The following is a 14,391-nucleotide window of genomic DNA, read 5'->3' as shown; positions in this document are numbered from 1 at the left end:
TTGCACCTATTATCAGATCTAGGGTGCTCAAGGCCTCAGGGGTTCTCAGTCCAGCCCCACCATGTCAGTGTCAGTGAGCTGGACAGGCTACTTTCCCCACTGAGGCCACATCTTCCTCTACAGAAAAGGAAGATAAAAGTATGAGCCAAAACAGGGTAGAAGGTGCTCTGCAGGGCCAATGACCAAGTACAGCAAGTGGGAGTTGTGGGAAAGCCACTAGTGGACAAGAAAAACTGGGAGCAGAAGACACAGCATCCTCCACACGTTGGCTCTTCAGCTCTCAGGTGGGGTCTGTGTCCCTCCTGGCAGTCCATCCAGCCCATTTGAGTTTCTGGCCAAGAGAAAGACTCTAGGGACACAGCACCAAGTGAGGAGCCTGATTTGCCTACACATGGACCCTTGACCTCTTCATCTCCACATGGGCTGGCAACAGTGTTCCCTTCATCATACCTCATGTTGGTTCACCTGGGGCAACCTCCCACTCCTGGGATCCATGTAAGCAACACTATCACGTTTTTTCAGACCACACCTCTGGGACAACAGCACTTTCTCCTCTACCTATCACCCCTTACCACCCTCATTCTCTGCCGAGACACCCACTGCCTTGGATTAACCAGACAAACCAGATGGGCTAGGCCTGGTTGCCTACCTTTAACCTGCCATGAACAACAGAGGATCCTAGAAAGAGCTCCCCCAGAATGAGTAGTTACCACTGCCCAGGATCCTCAGAGTTGCCACCCATGTCGTTCCTCCCCCTGCCAACCTCATCTAAGAAAACTGTCCTGAAGACATGAGCTTCTACTGCCAAGCCCTGCCCCAATTCCATCAGCATCAGAGAGGTCCCAGGCAGATGGCACAGTGGGCAGCAGCTGGCTGAGCCAATGCAATGGGCTACATTGTGGCATCTGCCATTACGCTCAGCCCATAAAGGACCCTACAAGCACCCAATGTACAAGGGCTGTGCCATGCCACTGCCATCATGCTCAGATGCATAGGATCCCCAAAGTACTGGGTCAGAGAAATTGAGAGAGGGCAACAGCATCATGCCCATCTGCATGGAAGAGGGACTAGACATTCATGGTGATATCTGGGAGACAGTGCGGCCATGGGGGCTGGAGATCATGATAGCTAAGTGTGCTCTCCAAACCCTTCTGAGGCTTGTGTGGGAGAAGCCATAGCACCAGCACAAGTTAGGATGTGTAAGTGTGTAGGTGTTTCAAGAAAGGGGATCAGATAACAGCAAGGCACCCACCCTTCCAAGCTTGCAACACCCATGGGGACACACACCTGGGCTGTGCTGCTCCTCCATCTCCATGTGGTTTCCATCAAAGCAGTCCTCTCTAGGCTGAATGTGGAGAAGAGGCCTCCAAGCTCCCAATCTGCACCCATGGGTCTCCTCTAACTCTGCCTGTGGGCATGCCAGGCCCTCCTATGGAAAAATCACACGACAGATGTGTCAATGAGTCCAAGCACCTCACTCACTGTGACTTCTGAAGATGTTTCCTGTTGTGCTCAAAGAAAACACATCAGCTCCATAAAAACCATAATACCACACACTTGTGCAACACCAGTCACACCAGAGCAGAGGTGCATTCAAACTCTCTGACCTCCTCTCTCCCATTCCTGGTCCGCCATCCAGCATCCAATCTCAGGCTCTTGTGACTTGCCGTCATCATCATACCCATGCCCAGAACTCAGAAAATTGGTTCTTGGGAGTCTCAAGACAGGGTGGAGGGCCATTCCCAGACTTGACCACGTACCCCTAAAGCCTTCCCTGTGCTCCCCACCCAGAGGCTGGACTTATCCTCAGATGCTTCTGCCCACATCTTATCAGGCATCTCCCATAACTTTGTGTGCATCAGAAAGTGTCTTGATGTCACTTTCTCAGAGGACTCAAACTAGTGGATAACCCTGCTGTTGCCCCATGGCTTCCCTGACAGGCCTCCAAAGCCTGCAGGTTCCCCTCTGCTTCTTTGAGCACATTGCAAGCCACATGAACATCAACCTGCTGTAGTCTCACTCCTTCCCCCACATTGGTCCTTCTTCCTCTACAGGGCTCCTCCAGGGTCTATGAGGTGGGACAAGTGCCCTATCTTCTGTTTCCCCCGTAAGAGGGAAGGTCCCCAAGGGGGTGAGTCTCATCACTGCTGGGTCCCCCACTGTTAACAGGGTCTTACCTCGTGTAGGTCTCAGTGAGTTCTTGAAGAACAAATAGTAAATGAATAAATTGAATAAATGACATCCTCAATACAGGCCTATATGTGTCCTGTTTTTTCCCTTCAAAAACCATAGAGTCACGATAATCTAACTTTCAGGTGCCTAATGAGCTCAGAGTATCTTTCAAATGAAGACTTAAATTTTCACACTGCCACAGGGATAAGTGACTCAGCCGATGAAACACTCATGTCCCATAAGTCCTGCCACACTCTGCAAATGAACCAGGGACCCAAGGATAAGGAAAAACCAGGGGAGGACAGGGTGGGATAGCACCAGGCCTGGCCTTGCCCCTCAAGAAAATTCTGGGTGGGTCCATGAGCTGAAGCATAAAAACAACCCACACCAGGTTCAAAGACAAGAGATCTAAGGCACTTCTGACCAAGAAGGGGAGCAAATAGCACAGAAGTAAATGGCAACATTGTGGAAAGCAAGGCATGGAACAGAAAAAGAGTTCAGTAAATAAGTGAGGAGACATGCAACCTTGTCAGTAATTGAAGAAAGGCGAACTGTGAGAAGACACTGGCCATTGATCGATTAGACAAGGAACATACATCGGTAACAGAATCTGGCAGTGGCCAGCAGGGTAAGGGCTCCCATATATATATTTAGGCTTATAGTAAATGCACATAGAACCCATCATTTTGATCTATTCACCTTCCTGAGATACAACTAAAATGATTGAAAAAAACTAATTTAAGAACCTATGAAAGGGTCCAAAAGGGGGTGTGGTGGTTAAAGGTGCTGGATTCCCACATGGCCAACTGTGGTTTGAGTCCAGACCTGACAGCTTGCTTTCCCGCTTTCCGTTTCTCTCTGTCTCTGTCTGGTCAAATTAGAAAACAATAACAAATCAAATTTTAAAATAACTAATTCTTAAAAAGAAAGAAAGAAAAAAGAACCTATGAGAGGCACCGGCAAATGGTGTAATGGTTACATCACTAGACTAGCACATGGCCAACCACTGTTTGAGTCCCAGACCCAGTGTCTTAAAACTCACACTGGACATGTGCACGTGCATACCCAAAATCCCAAGAGGAGAACAGAGGAGAAGGGGCTGCGGTGTGGCCATCTCCTGGGGCCAGCAGGGTGGGGGTGAGGTGGGGGAGGGATTTCTCGTTTTCAGTCTCTTTGTCTCTCCAGTGAGCACATCCACCCTAGCAAAAATCTCTCTTAAAAAATAAATAAATAAATAAATAAATGGGGAAGAAGAATCTATGAGAAAAAGTAGCAAGGGAATAAACAACCAATGGCCAATGTCTGCCCACTGTGGAACGTTAAGAAAGAGTCCAGGATGTTGAAACTTCCAGACTTGAAGGGGAAGGACTAAGAGAAGAGTGTGGGCTCTCCAGGTGCCCTGGCTGGCCAGGAATCAGGGTGCTAGTGGGCTCAGGGGAGCAATAATAACCCAGCCTGCACCAAGAGTGCTGAGCATACAGAAGGCAGGGAGATGTGTCCATCATTCTGGGCACAGAGGTAGGCAGGGTGTCAGCAAGAGACTACAACATAATACCTGAACACAAGCAGCTGGGCAGGGGGCCAACTGATGGCACAGTTGGGCTGCAGCCTATACAAGGAGCTCAGAGACTACATAAACTCCATACCCATGCCAAGACAGACACGGTTCAGCCTCCTCCTCAGGGGACACCCACCTTGAGTTCCACAGAGATCCACACAAACGGAAGACAGTCCGGGAGGTGGCTGGAATCTAGGACCCAATGATTACTATCTTTAAAAAGGAACAGAAATATTTCCTCTAAGACACTGAAGAAAGGTATATAAAAAAGGACATAGCGGTACTAGCAGTTAGCGTAATGGCTATGTCGCTGGACTCCAACGTAGTCAACCGCAGTTCGCGTCCCGGACCCAGTGGCTTAAATTCACGCCGGATGCGTATCCGTGCATGCCCAAGATACTGAGAGGAGAATGGAGGAGAAGGGATTGCAGTGTGGCCATCCCCCCTGGGGGGTGATTTCTCGCTTTCTATCTCTCTGTCTCTCTCTCTCTCTGTATGGCAAGCACACGTGCCCTATAGCAAAAACCTCTTAAAAAAGAAAAAAAAAAGGACACAGCAAGAAAGCACAGTTCTGCAAATGAAAGATGACAATGGAAATAAGAAATGTAAGAAATGTAACTGCCAAATGGAAGGGAGTAGAGTACATCTCCAACCTGGGAAAGAGAGCCAAAGTGATGTCCAGTGACAGGTAAAAGTAGAACTTTTGGCTCATTCAGGAGGTGGAGGATGAAGCTCAGAGCTGCAAAGAAAGGACAAAGACTACAAGGGAAGATGAGAAACCAAACAAACCAAACAAAGTTCCCAGGAGGAAGGGGCTAAGATCCAAAGGCTCCACCTTCCTTCCAGCATGAAGAATGGTGTAGACTCAGAGAGACCATGACCTTTCAAATCCCTCAGAGCACAGGGGATGTAAGAACTGCCAGGAACGGATGACATAAAGAGGGGTCCCATGGGCAGGCCAGGGTGGACAGATGACAGTACCAACATGCCTACATAGACTGTTTACCAGCGACCTTGTGAATGTAGGGCAGGCGCACAGAAGGGCCCTGGAAACAGCATCGGGGAGGTCCCAGTCAGAAGACACAGAGGGCAACAGCCAGCAGAGCTTTTATTTTATTTAAAAAATAAAATCGTAAAGCAAGATCATCAGGATGACCCAAGGACTGTACTGAGCCATCTGCCATCATGCCCAGTCCACACAGGATGCTGAGAGGGCCCAAGGCACCGGAGCTGTGCTGCATCAACTGCTGTCATGTTGGCCCACATGTGACCCCGAGAGCACTGGGCCAGGAAGAAGGTGGACACAGGGGAGTAGTGTCACATCAATCTACAATGAGGAGGGAACCAGATGTTCATGGAAACATGTGGACAAGGGTGTGGCCATGGGGACTAGAGACTAGTGTGCTCCCTAAACCCATATGCTGGAGTCCTAGAACTCAAGACCTCTGATACAACCTAATTTAAGATAGGGCCTTTAAAGAGATGATTACGGTAAAGCAAGGTTAGGGGCCATCAGGTGGTGAGGTGGTTAAGGTGCTTGACTCCCATGTGGCCAATTGCGGTTTAAGTCTCAGACACAGTAGCTTGAAAATCACGCTATACATGTGTGCCCGAATTCCCGAGAATGGAGGAGAAGGGACTTTGGCATGGTCATCCCCATCAGGGGTGACTTCTTACTTTCCTTCTCACTGTCTCTGTCTCTCCAATGAGTGCAGGCGCCCTATGGCAAAAACCTTTAAAAAATAAAATAGTAAAGCAAGATCATCAGGGTGACCCAATCCAATATGACTAGGGACCTTACAGGAAGAAGCAATGAGAACACAGATGCTGAAGAGGGACGAACACATAAGGACACGAGGATAAGACACCTTCCACTCGGTAAGGAAAGAGGCCTTGAGAGGAAGCAGCCTTGTTGCACTCTGACCTTAGACTCCAGCCTAAGAAATAAATGTCTGAGGTTATTTAAGCCTCCTGCGATAATCTGTGATATTCGTTACAGCAGCTGGGCTAAGATGCAACCTAAATAACCAAGAATGGTAGCATTTGGTCCAAAGCTGGCAGTCATGCAAGGCAGAGCACATCTGCACTCAGAACCACAGAAGCCCGTCAAGAGCCATATTGCACAGGACAGTGACCACAGCAAGACCCAGGGCTACTGACAGGTCGAGAATCACCATAAATGACTTCACTGCACTAGTCACAAAGTAAATGCTCCACAGTTACCATGAGGGTGGCACAGATTCAGAACATCCCATCAACTCATTTCTAAATTAAAGAGTAATGATACTCAATTTTCCTCGGTAACCAAAGAAACAAAACCACTGGCCCGTTACCTTATGTTGCTCATGTTGAAGACCAGGTGGATCAAGGCAGTGTTTGCTTTCCTTTTCAGGTGTTTCTTCTAAAAATGTACAGGATGAACTAAGAGAGAAAGTATGTCTTAAAAACTTATAGTTCCGAGACCAGCAGATGGTATAATGTTGTGTTGCTGGACTCCCAATGGGTCGACGGTGTTTTGAATCCTGTACCCAGCAACTTAAAACTCATGCCAGGCGCATGTGTGTATATACCCAAAATCTGAAGAGGAGAATGGAGGAGAAGGGACTGCAGTGTGGCCATCCCCCCTTGTGGGTGATTTCTCACTTTCTGTCTCTCTGGTGAGCACACTCACCTTATAGCAAAAATATCTCTTAAAAAAAAAATAAAATAAAACCTATAATCCCTATTTCCATACACCCACGCTGTCCCTGGGAACTGCCTCCACAAGGCACAGGTCCCTCCTGACACTGTACACTGAGGATGGGATAATGCCTGGGTACAGGAAGCCAGAGCTGCCTGCACTCGGTCAGCTGGTGCCACAGCTCAGAGGGAGGAGATCTAGGTGACACGCAACCTGTGGCCACTGACATGACTGAACCCGTGTCATCCACTCAGCAGAAACATACAGGCCAGAGGCCCTGGTGATTGTGTGCATATTGTCTTTTTTTTTTTTTTTTTTTTTTTTTTATTCTTTTTATTTTTTTTTTGGAGAGGTTTTTGCTATAGGGCGTGTGCGCTTGCCAGACAGACAGAGACAGAAAGCAATAAGTCACCCCCCAGGGGGATGGCCATGCCACAATCCTTTCTCCTCCATTCTCCTCTTGGGATCTTGGGCATTGACGCAAACGCGCCAGGCGTGAGTTTAAGCCACCAGGTCCAGGACTTGAACCGTGGTTGACTATGTGGGAGTCCAGCGACATAGCCATTACACTAAATGTTGGTCCCACCATATTGTCTTATTTTGAATCCCAACCACACAACAAGGCTATTAGTTTCTACCAACAGAACTCACAAAACTAGATCAGAATCCTCTATTTTAGAAACTTGATTTAAGATCATGATTGCACCACTTACCTGGTCTCTCCAGATTCCAGAAGAGAGTCTTCCCTCCCTTCCTGCAGCCGGCGCTGCAACAAAGCCAGGTCTTCCTGATATGTCTTTTCAGCAACCCTCAATCGCTCCTCAAAGTACAACCTCAGCTGCTCCAACTCGGCCTCGTGCTTGGACTTCTCTCGCAGTTGTTGCTGCTCAAAGTCTCGCTTTAGGAACTCCAGGTCCTCTGCATGTGATGTTTGAGGCAGGAGCTGTATGTGTGACTCTTCAAGAGGAGGAAATCAGGCCATCATCATAAATTAAACACTCCAGAAACACCAGGACATAGGGAGGACTCCTCCCCATGTGTGGGGCAGAATCCTGAGATGAGTCCAGTCCCAGAACCCGTGAGTAACAAACACACTGGGGCCTTCACATCCCATGAACCCTTAGAAGACAGAACTTCTCACTGGTGCATCAAGAGCCAGGAGACTGGGACCTAAGGCCATAGTCCATATGGCCCGGAACATAGGCAGCCTCTCAATGCTGAAAGCAGCCCACTGGCAGCCAGTGAGAGTGGGATGTCAGTCTGATGGCCATGAGGAACTGGATTCTGCCACAACCCATATGGGCTGGATTCAGGTGAACACATAGAAGCCAATGCCTTGAGGGACCCTGGCAGAAACTCGGTCACCAGTCAAACCCTCTGCAAGCCATGGCCTTGCACTGTTTTAGGCAGGTCACTCCCTACACCAAGTTTAGGGCAACTTGTCCCACAGCCTCAGGACATGAGCAAACTTGTCCCTGTGGCAACCACAGCCCAGAGAGCTGCCAGTAGGTCTATTATGACCAACAACTGACAATGTGGGCTTCCACTGGCTGCCACACCAGAGATGCCTAACCTGCGTCCCCTGTATGGGTCCCTCGACGCAAGATGCTGTAGCAGCACACACTGGAGCATGTGTGGAAGCTCCACCTGGGGCCTCTCACCTTGTGCTCTACATCCTTTGTGATACACAGACCGCAGAGAAAGACAAATAGATAAGTTTCTGCCACACCTGGAGCATGGGCTGGGAGGCAGAGCCCAAGCCCTCTCACCACACATAGCAGACAGTGGCCCCAGAGGGCTTCTGGCCCTTCTTGTTCTGTTCTTTGTCAAACACACTCACTCAAAAGAACAATTAGACTCAAAAGCTCTGCCTGTAAGTGAGTACCAGGAAGACGTAGGTTGGTTTGTTTTCTTTCTTCTTTTTTCTTTTGGGAGAGGGTTTTGCTATAGGGCGTGTACACTCACCAGAAAGACAGAGAGAGACAGAGAGACAGAAAGCAAGACATCACCCCCCCCAAGGGGGGCTGGCCATGCCGCAATCCCTTCTCCTCCATTCTCCTCTCAGGATCTTGGGCACGCACGCACACACGCCTGGCTTGAGTTTAAGCTACCGGGTCAAGGACTCGAACCGCGGTCGACTACATGGGAGTCCAGCACCATAGCCATTACGCTAATTGCTGGTTCCAGGTTGGTTTGTTTTCATCTCGTGGCCCAGGACTGGTTGCCTGTGCTGGGCTGCCCTGTCCTAGACCTGCAGCACAGTGGTTCTGCCTGCCCTTATGCTGCTCATCCTCCCCACCGAGACCTCCACATAGAATGGGGGGGGCCTGAGACTTAGGATCTTCAGGGGAATCTGGCTGTAGGGGACCCTGAGCTGAGCTGTCCTCAGCAAAAGTGGATGCAGCTGCCAGGGCCTAGACACTGGGACGCCACTTCCAATGCTAGAGCTTAAGGGCTCATAAGCCTGATGATTCATTCCTGAGGTAAACCCAACATCCAGCAGAGCAGTACTGTGGCACCACATCTGCTGAGAGCTGCATCTCCACAGCAGTCAACCACAGTCCCTGGGGAGAAGTTCAGCATCACTGGGAAACTACTCATCTTACTCTTGAAAACACTTCACATCCACATTGTTCTCAACATTAGGGAGACGTAACCCAGCAAGTCATGGGACTCTGCTGACGAATAGACCAAGGCTCTCTCCCAACCAAAAAATCTCCATCTTAAAACTACACGCCTCAGCCTTCAAGATATAAAGCAGGTTTACAAAATTACTTTTCCTGTTTTTGTTACAACTGTCAAATTCCAGTCTGGAATTTCAATGACCAAAAACACATAGTTTAGCTTTTAAGAACATGAATTTCTTACCATTCAGTTCCTGTCTGTTGGTTCTTACAGAATCAAGCTGGGACCAGAGGTGCCTGATTTCTTCCTGGGACTGAGCCTTCAGGTCTTTGTATGACGAGTGAAGATTCTCTAACTGTGGAATAGGACAACATCATGTGAAGATCTACTGAAATCGAGCCAAAGGAAGTGAGCTGTGCAATTCTGCATTGTCACTTGCACTCTGTGCCTGTGAAAGGCACTGGACAAACATAAGCAGAGTTCGAGTGCAGCCTAAACCTGCAACTTGGCAGCCACCACAGGGCTTGCCAGGAGACAGGTGAGGTCAGAGCCAGTATTAATCGAGAATTCTACAAGGCTGAGCTCCCTCAAAACAACAGTAACGTCTGGGTTTGTTGACAGTACAACTTCAGCTAAGGAGGGATACACCGCAGGGCCATGTGCCCAGCTGAGTGTGCCAGCCTGGTGATTTCCCCACAACATCACCGTCTGCTTGTGTGCCCATGATGGCGATGCTACCTACTTGGTGAAGTATGAGTCACATATAGCATGGGACAGACTATAAGAACAGTCTTAACTCCATTCACATTCTACCTGCTAATGTTGGAGCATGGTCCAGGGGGGCATACTAAGCCCCTGTACCCACCACTCGCAATGCAAGGTCTTGTTTTTCATGTTCTACATTAGAGTAGCAGGTTACCTCTTATCCTTGACACTAAACTTCCCTGAGAGCCCACAGGCAACACCACAAGGTCTGATGGCCTGAGCTCCTGCTAGGGACTAACACTCCGATATCAGGCTGAGTCAGGCTCCTTACTTCTTCACAGCATCTATGCATGTTGCCCTGGACTAAGCTGTGCTGGCTGATCAGCTGCCCCCACTAGAAACCCAAGTGGGACTTCCCAACAGTCTTACCAACATAAGGACTTTTTTTTTTTTTCTTTTGAGGTTTTTGCTATAGGGTGCGTGCGCTCGCCAGAGACAGAAAGGAAGAAATTACACCCCAGGGGGGATGGCCATGCCGCACCCCTTCTCCTCCATTCTCCTCTGGGGATCTTGGGCACGCACACACACGTGCCAGTGTGACTTTAAGTCACCGGGTCCAGGACTTGAACCGAGGTCAACTATGTGGGAGTCCAGTGACAAAGCCATTACGCCAACTGCTTGTCCCCAGCATAAGGACTTTTAAAACACTAGGAAAAGAAGAAAAGTATAACTTGTTTTTAAAAATATCATTATCTCTAGTGGCCTGGTCTTTTTTCTGTCAGCAACTTACGATTCTACTTTTACAGGTACCTGCTCAGACCCTGGGCCCTGTTCCCTGCACACAATTGTACCCTCTCACTGAGTAAGTATGCACCTCCTGACCAATGAGGAAGATGACAGCACATAGCCAAAGACAAGGCAGTCCGGGCTGCAGGACCAGCCATACCTCTCCCTCCTCAAGAGCCACAGTCCCATTGATGAGACAGGATCGCTCTGAGGGATGCAGCCTCTTTGGACTATACCTACAGCAACGAGTTGCTGGCCCTGAAGCTGTCTGCACTCCATGTAGAAGCAGCCCATCCAGTACTTCCTCATTGTGGGCATCTGGACAGAAATTATTCGCCTAGTCCTCTTTCCCCCATCAGTGAATCAGTGAAGGGGAGTCTGTGGGAGATGCAATGATCCCAGCCTGGCCATTATTTGGAGGAGACGGAGGTTTGTGGGTGCTGGAGCCCTAGACTAAGAGACAAAAGTCCTGGGACCAGCAGTTAGCATAATGGGTATGTCGCTCAACTCCCATGTAGTCAACTGTGGTTCAAGTCCTAAACCCGGTAGCTTAAATTCACGCCAGGCGTGTGTGCATGCATACCCAAGATCCCAAGCAGAGAATAGAGGAGGGATTACGGCGTGGTCATCCCGCCTGGGGGGTGATTTCTCACTTTCTGTCTCTCTGGCAAGCACACATGCCCTATAGCAAAAACCTCTCCAAAAAAAAAAAAAAGACAGACAAGAGTCCTAGACAGGCCTCCCCAAGACCTCCATTCCCATCTTCTCAGGCCATAAATCTCTGCATATACTACTATAAATTCCAGCTTCTGGTTTATTTCTTCTTTTGCTTCCTGAACTAATGCTGAGGTTATTGCTTGCTTCCTGGGCTTGGTAATAAAAGTACTGAAGCCTCCAACTAGGATCTGGACAAATTTCCTATTTTCATTAGAAAAGTATTCTGAAGCTCGGATGTGGAGGAGGCATGGTGGTGTCATGCTGCTTCACAATGCTAAAGCCAAATGAAAAATAGAGGTTCAGTTCCCATCAGGTTGACCTGTACATGCTATACACACAATGGGATCCTGGCTGGCTGGGAAGGCTGTAAGGAACAATACAGTGTGAGACCTGTTTGACTTTCTTTTTCTCTTCTCTCTCTGGGATGCTGGCAAATAGGCATTTTCTGAGCATTATGATTAAACAGTTACTGAAACTACCTCATAAACCCTATAACCTCAAAAGGTGTAATGGTTACATTGCTTGACTCCCACGTAGTCAAGTGTGGTTCAGTCCTGGACCTGGCATCTTAAAACTCACACCAGGCTCATGTGCATCAATGTGTGTCCAAAATCCCAAGAGGAGAAAGGAGAAGGAATTGCAGCATGGCCATCCCCCCAGAGGGGGGATTTATTGTTTTCTGTCTCTCTGTCGCTCTCTGTCTCTCTAGCAAGTGCACATGCCCTATAGTAAAAATCTGTTAAAAAAAAAAAAAATCCCTTATGTACCAAGGCATTCAAAATAAATAATCTCTGGCATACCTCTCGCTGTTTCTCTTGTTCCTTTTCTCTGAATTTTGACTCCAGCTCCTCGAGATACTGACTATGTTCAGACTGCAGGTCTGCACGAAGCTTCTCCATGGCTGCTTGATGTTGAGACTCCAGGCCCTGGAGGGTAGCTGTAAAGCAGACATAACTCACATAGTCCATACCAGATAGCTTTTTTCTCTACAGCTGGGTCCTGGCAGCACACCTGCATCAGTGGTAACAGCAACTTTTACTTGACACAGCTGCCTGCCAGGTCTCACTCAGGTAGGAGCTCACACATGTCAATGGTGCCTCATATCAGAGTGGCAGGCAGGCAGGCAGGCAGGCTCTGTCCTGATCCCACATACTGCATGCACCCTGCATCCCCCCTAGAGATGGATGATAAATACACAAGCACACATAGACAGCACTACCTGACTGCACGTGTCACCCTGAAACATGTACCCCTGGAATATGAAACGTGTTGACAACCAATGGCTCTGCCAAAGTGGTGTAGTAGAAACACAATACTGTGAGGAGAACCATAAAAGAAGGTTCCAGGGGCTGGAGGATGGCATGGTGGCTAAGGGCACTGGACTCCCACATGGCCGAATACGCTTTGAGTCCTGGGCCCAGTGGCTTGCTTTCTCACTTTCCCTCTCTTCTCTCCCTCTCACTCTCACTCTGTCCCTCTCTAATCAAATTAAAGTTAAATAAAATAATTCTTAAAAAAAAAAATAAAGAAAGAATACACCTTCCAGGACCAGCAGATGGCATAATGGTTAAGTTGCTCAACTCACATAGAAAAAAGGAAAAAAAAAAAAAGGTTCCAGGTTCATATCCAGAGACCTCACTGATTAGGCTCACACATACCCATGACTCAGAATTGACTGGGGTGGGTCATGGCATGTGGACTCAGGGGGTGTCTGTCTGTCATTCATGGAAGGAAGGAAGGTCCACCTCCATAGGCTGGTGGTTAAGGCAGCGCAATCCTACCTGGCTGACCGTGTGGATCAGACAGCTTGAGAAACACACTGGGTATGTGTGCATGCCTGCCCAAAGGGGAGAGAGACGGAGGACAAAGGGCTGCAGAGCATGACCGTGCTCCACTGGGAGGTGCTTTCTTCTCTCCCTCTCTCTGACAAGCACATGTCCTTTTAGCAAAAAAAAAAAAAAAAAAGAAAAAAAGAAAATTTATCTCCACTTGGGTGGTTAAGAGTGCCGGACTCCCGGGAACCAGCAGTTAGCGTAATGGCTATGTCGCTGAACTCCCACGTAGTCGACCGCGGTTCGTGTCCCGGACCCGGTGGCTTAAAACTCACGCCGGGCGCGTGTGCGTGTGTGCCCAAGATCCCGAGAGGAGAATGGAGGAGAAGGGATTGCGGCGTGACCATCCCCCATGGGGGGTGATTTCTCACTTTATGTCTCTATGTCTCTCTCTGTCTGTCTGGTGAGTGCACGCGCCCTACAGTGAAAATCTCTCCAAAAAAAAAAAAGAGTGCTGGACTCCCACATGATTGGCTGCGGTTGAAATCCCAGACCTAGCAACTTACTTTCTCACTTTCTCCCTCATCAAATAAAAATAAATAATGTTAAATAAAAAATAAAACCTATCTCCATACTATCTCATACTAATAAAAGCAAACAATCAGGACGAGCAGATGGCATAATGGCTATGTCACTGGACTCCCATGTAGTCAACTGCAGTTTGAGTCAGCAGCTTAAACTCACGCCGGGAGCATGTGCATGTGTGCCTAAGATCCCGAGAGGCGAATGGAGGAGAAGGGATTGTGGTGTGGCCATACACCCTGGGGCGTGATTTGTTGCTTTCTGTCTCTCTCTCTCTCTCTCTGTCTTTCTGGTAAGCACATGCACCCTATAGCAAAAACCTCTCCCAAAAAAAAAAAAAAAAAAGGTAGGAAATACATGTTCATATGTGGCAAGCTACATGATTTTTATTTTATGATTACCCAAAAAACGTTGTGCCCCTGCCAAACTTGCTCATTTTAATTAAATGCTTACATTCAGCCTGATTTTTGGCTTGAAAAATCTTCTCCAATTCAGCTTTCTGTTCTGTCAGTTCTTTTTGAAACTGGTTTTGTAAATACTCCATTTCTGACTGGTACTTTGCAGATAATTCTTTTCGTAGATCTTCTAGGCATAAATCTCTTTCACATTCCCATTCTTGCTTCAGGGTCTAATTTAAAACAAAATGAAGATTATGGTCAATAGTATATTATCTATGTTAAAAATATTAAAACTGCACAAAAACCAAAAGTGGGCAGTCTCTGTGCTACCTGAATCATCACTATTAGGAAGTAGGTCTTAATGGCGACCAGCTGCCCCCTCTGCCGTAGGGGAAA

General features: G+C 48.1%; 1 protein-coding gene across 3 annotated transcripts in view; it reads right to left on the bottom strand.

Annotated features, from left to right (window-relative positions):
* PCNT (pericentrin) overlaps positions 1-14,391 on the bottom strand; it is a 158,302-nt gene that overhangs the window by 111,126 nt on the left and 32,785 nt on the right. For all 3 annotated transcript variants that reach the window (XM_014581959.2, XM_014581960.2, XM_014581961.2), the window contains exons 6-11: positions 14,051-14,225; positions 12,044-12,180; positions 9,279-9,390; positions 7,124-7,367; positions 6,064-6,151; positions 1,288-1,429 (exon numbers count right to left, since the gene is read on the bottom strand). In XM_014581959.2, the coding sequence (XP_014437445.2) occupies positions 1,288-1,429; positions 6,064-6,151; positions 7,124-7,367; positions 9,279-9,390; positions 12,044-12,180; positions 14,051-14,225 (898 nt within the window). The remainder of the gene's footprint in view (positions 1-1,287; positions 1,430-6,063; positions 6,152-7,123; positions 7,368-9,278; positions 9,391-12,043; positions 12,181-14,050; positions 14,226-14,391) is intronic.

The sequence above is a fragment of the Tupaia chinensis genome, unplaced genomic scaffold (assembly GCF_000334495.1).
Source record: "Tupaia chinensis unplaced genomic scaffold, TupChi_1.0 Scaffold141399_1, whole genome shotgun sequence".
Lineage (NCBI taxonomy): Eukaryota > Metazoa > Chordata > Mammalia > Scandentia > Tupaiidae > Tupaia > Tupaia belangeri.
Note: the sequence above shows the minus strand (reverse complement) of the source record. Positions and strands in the feature narration are given on the sequence as shown.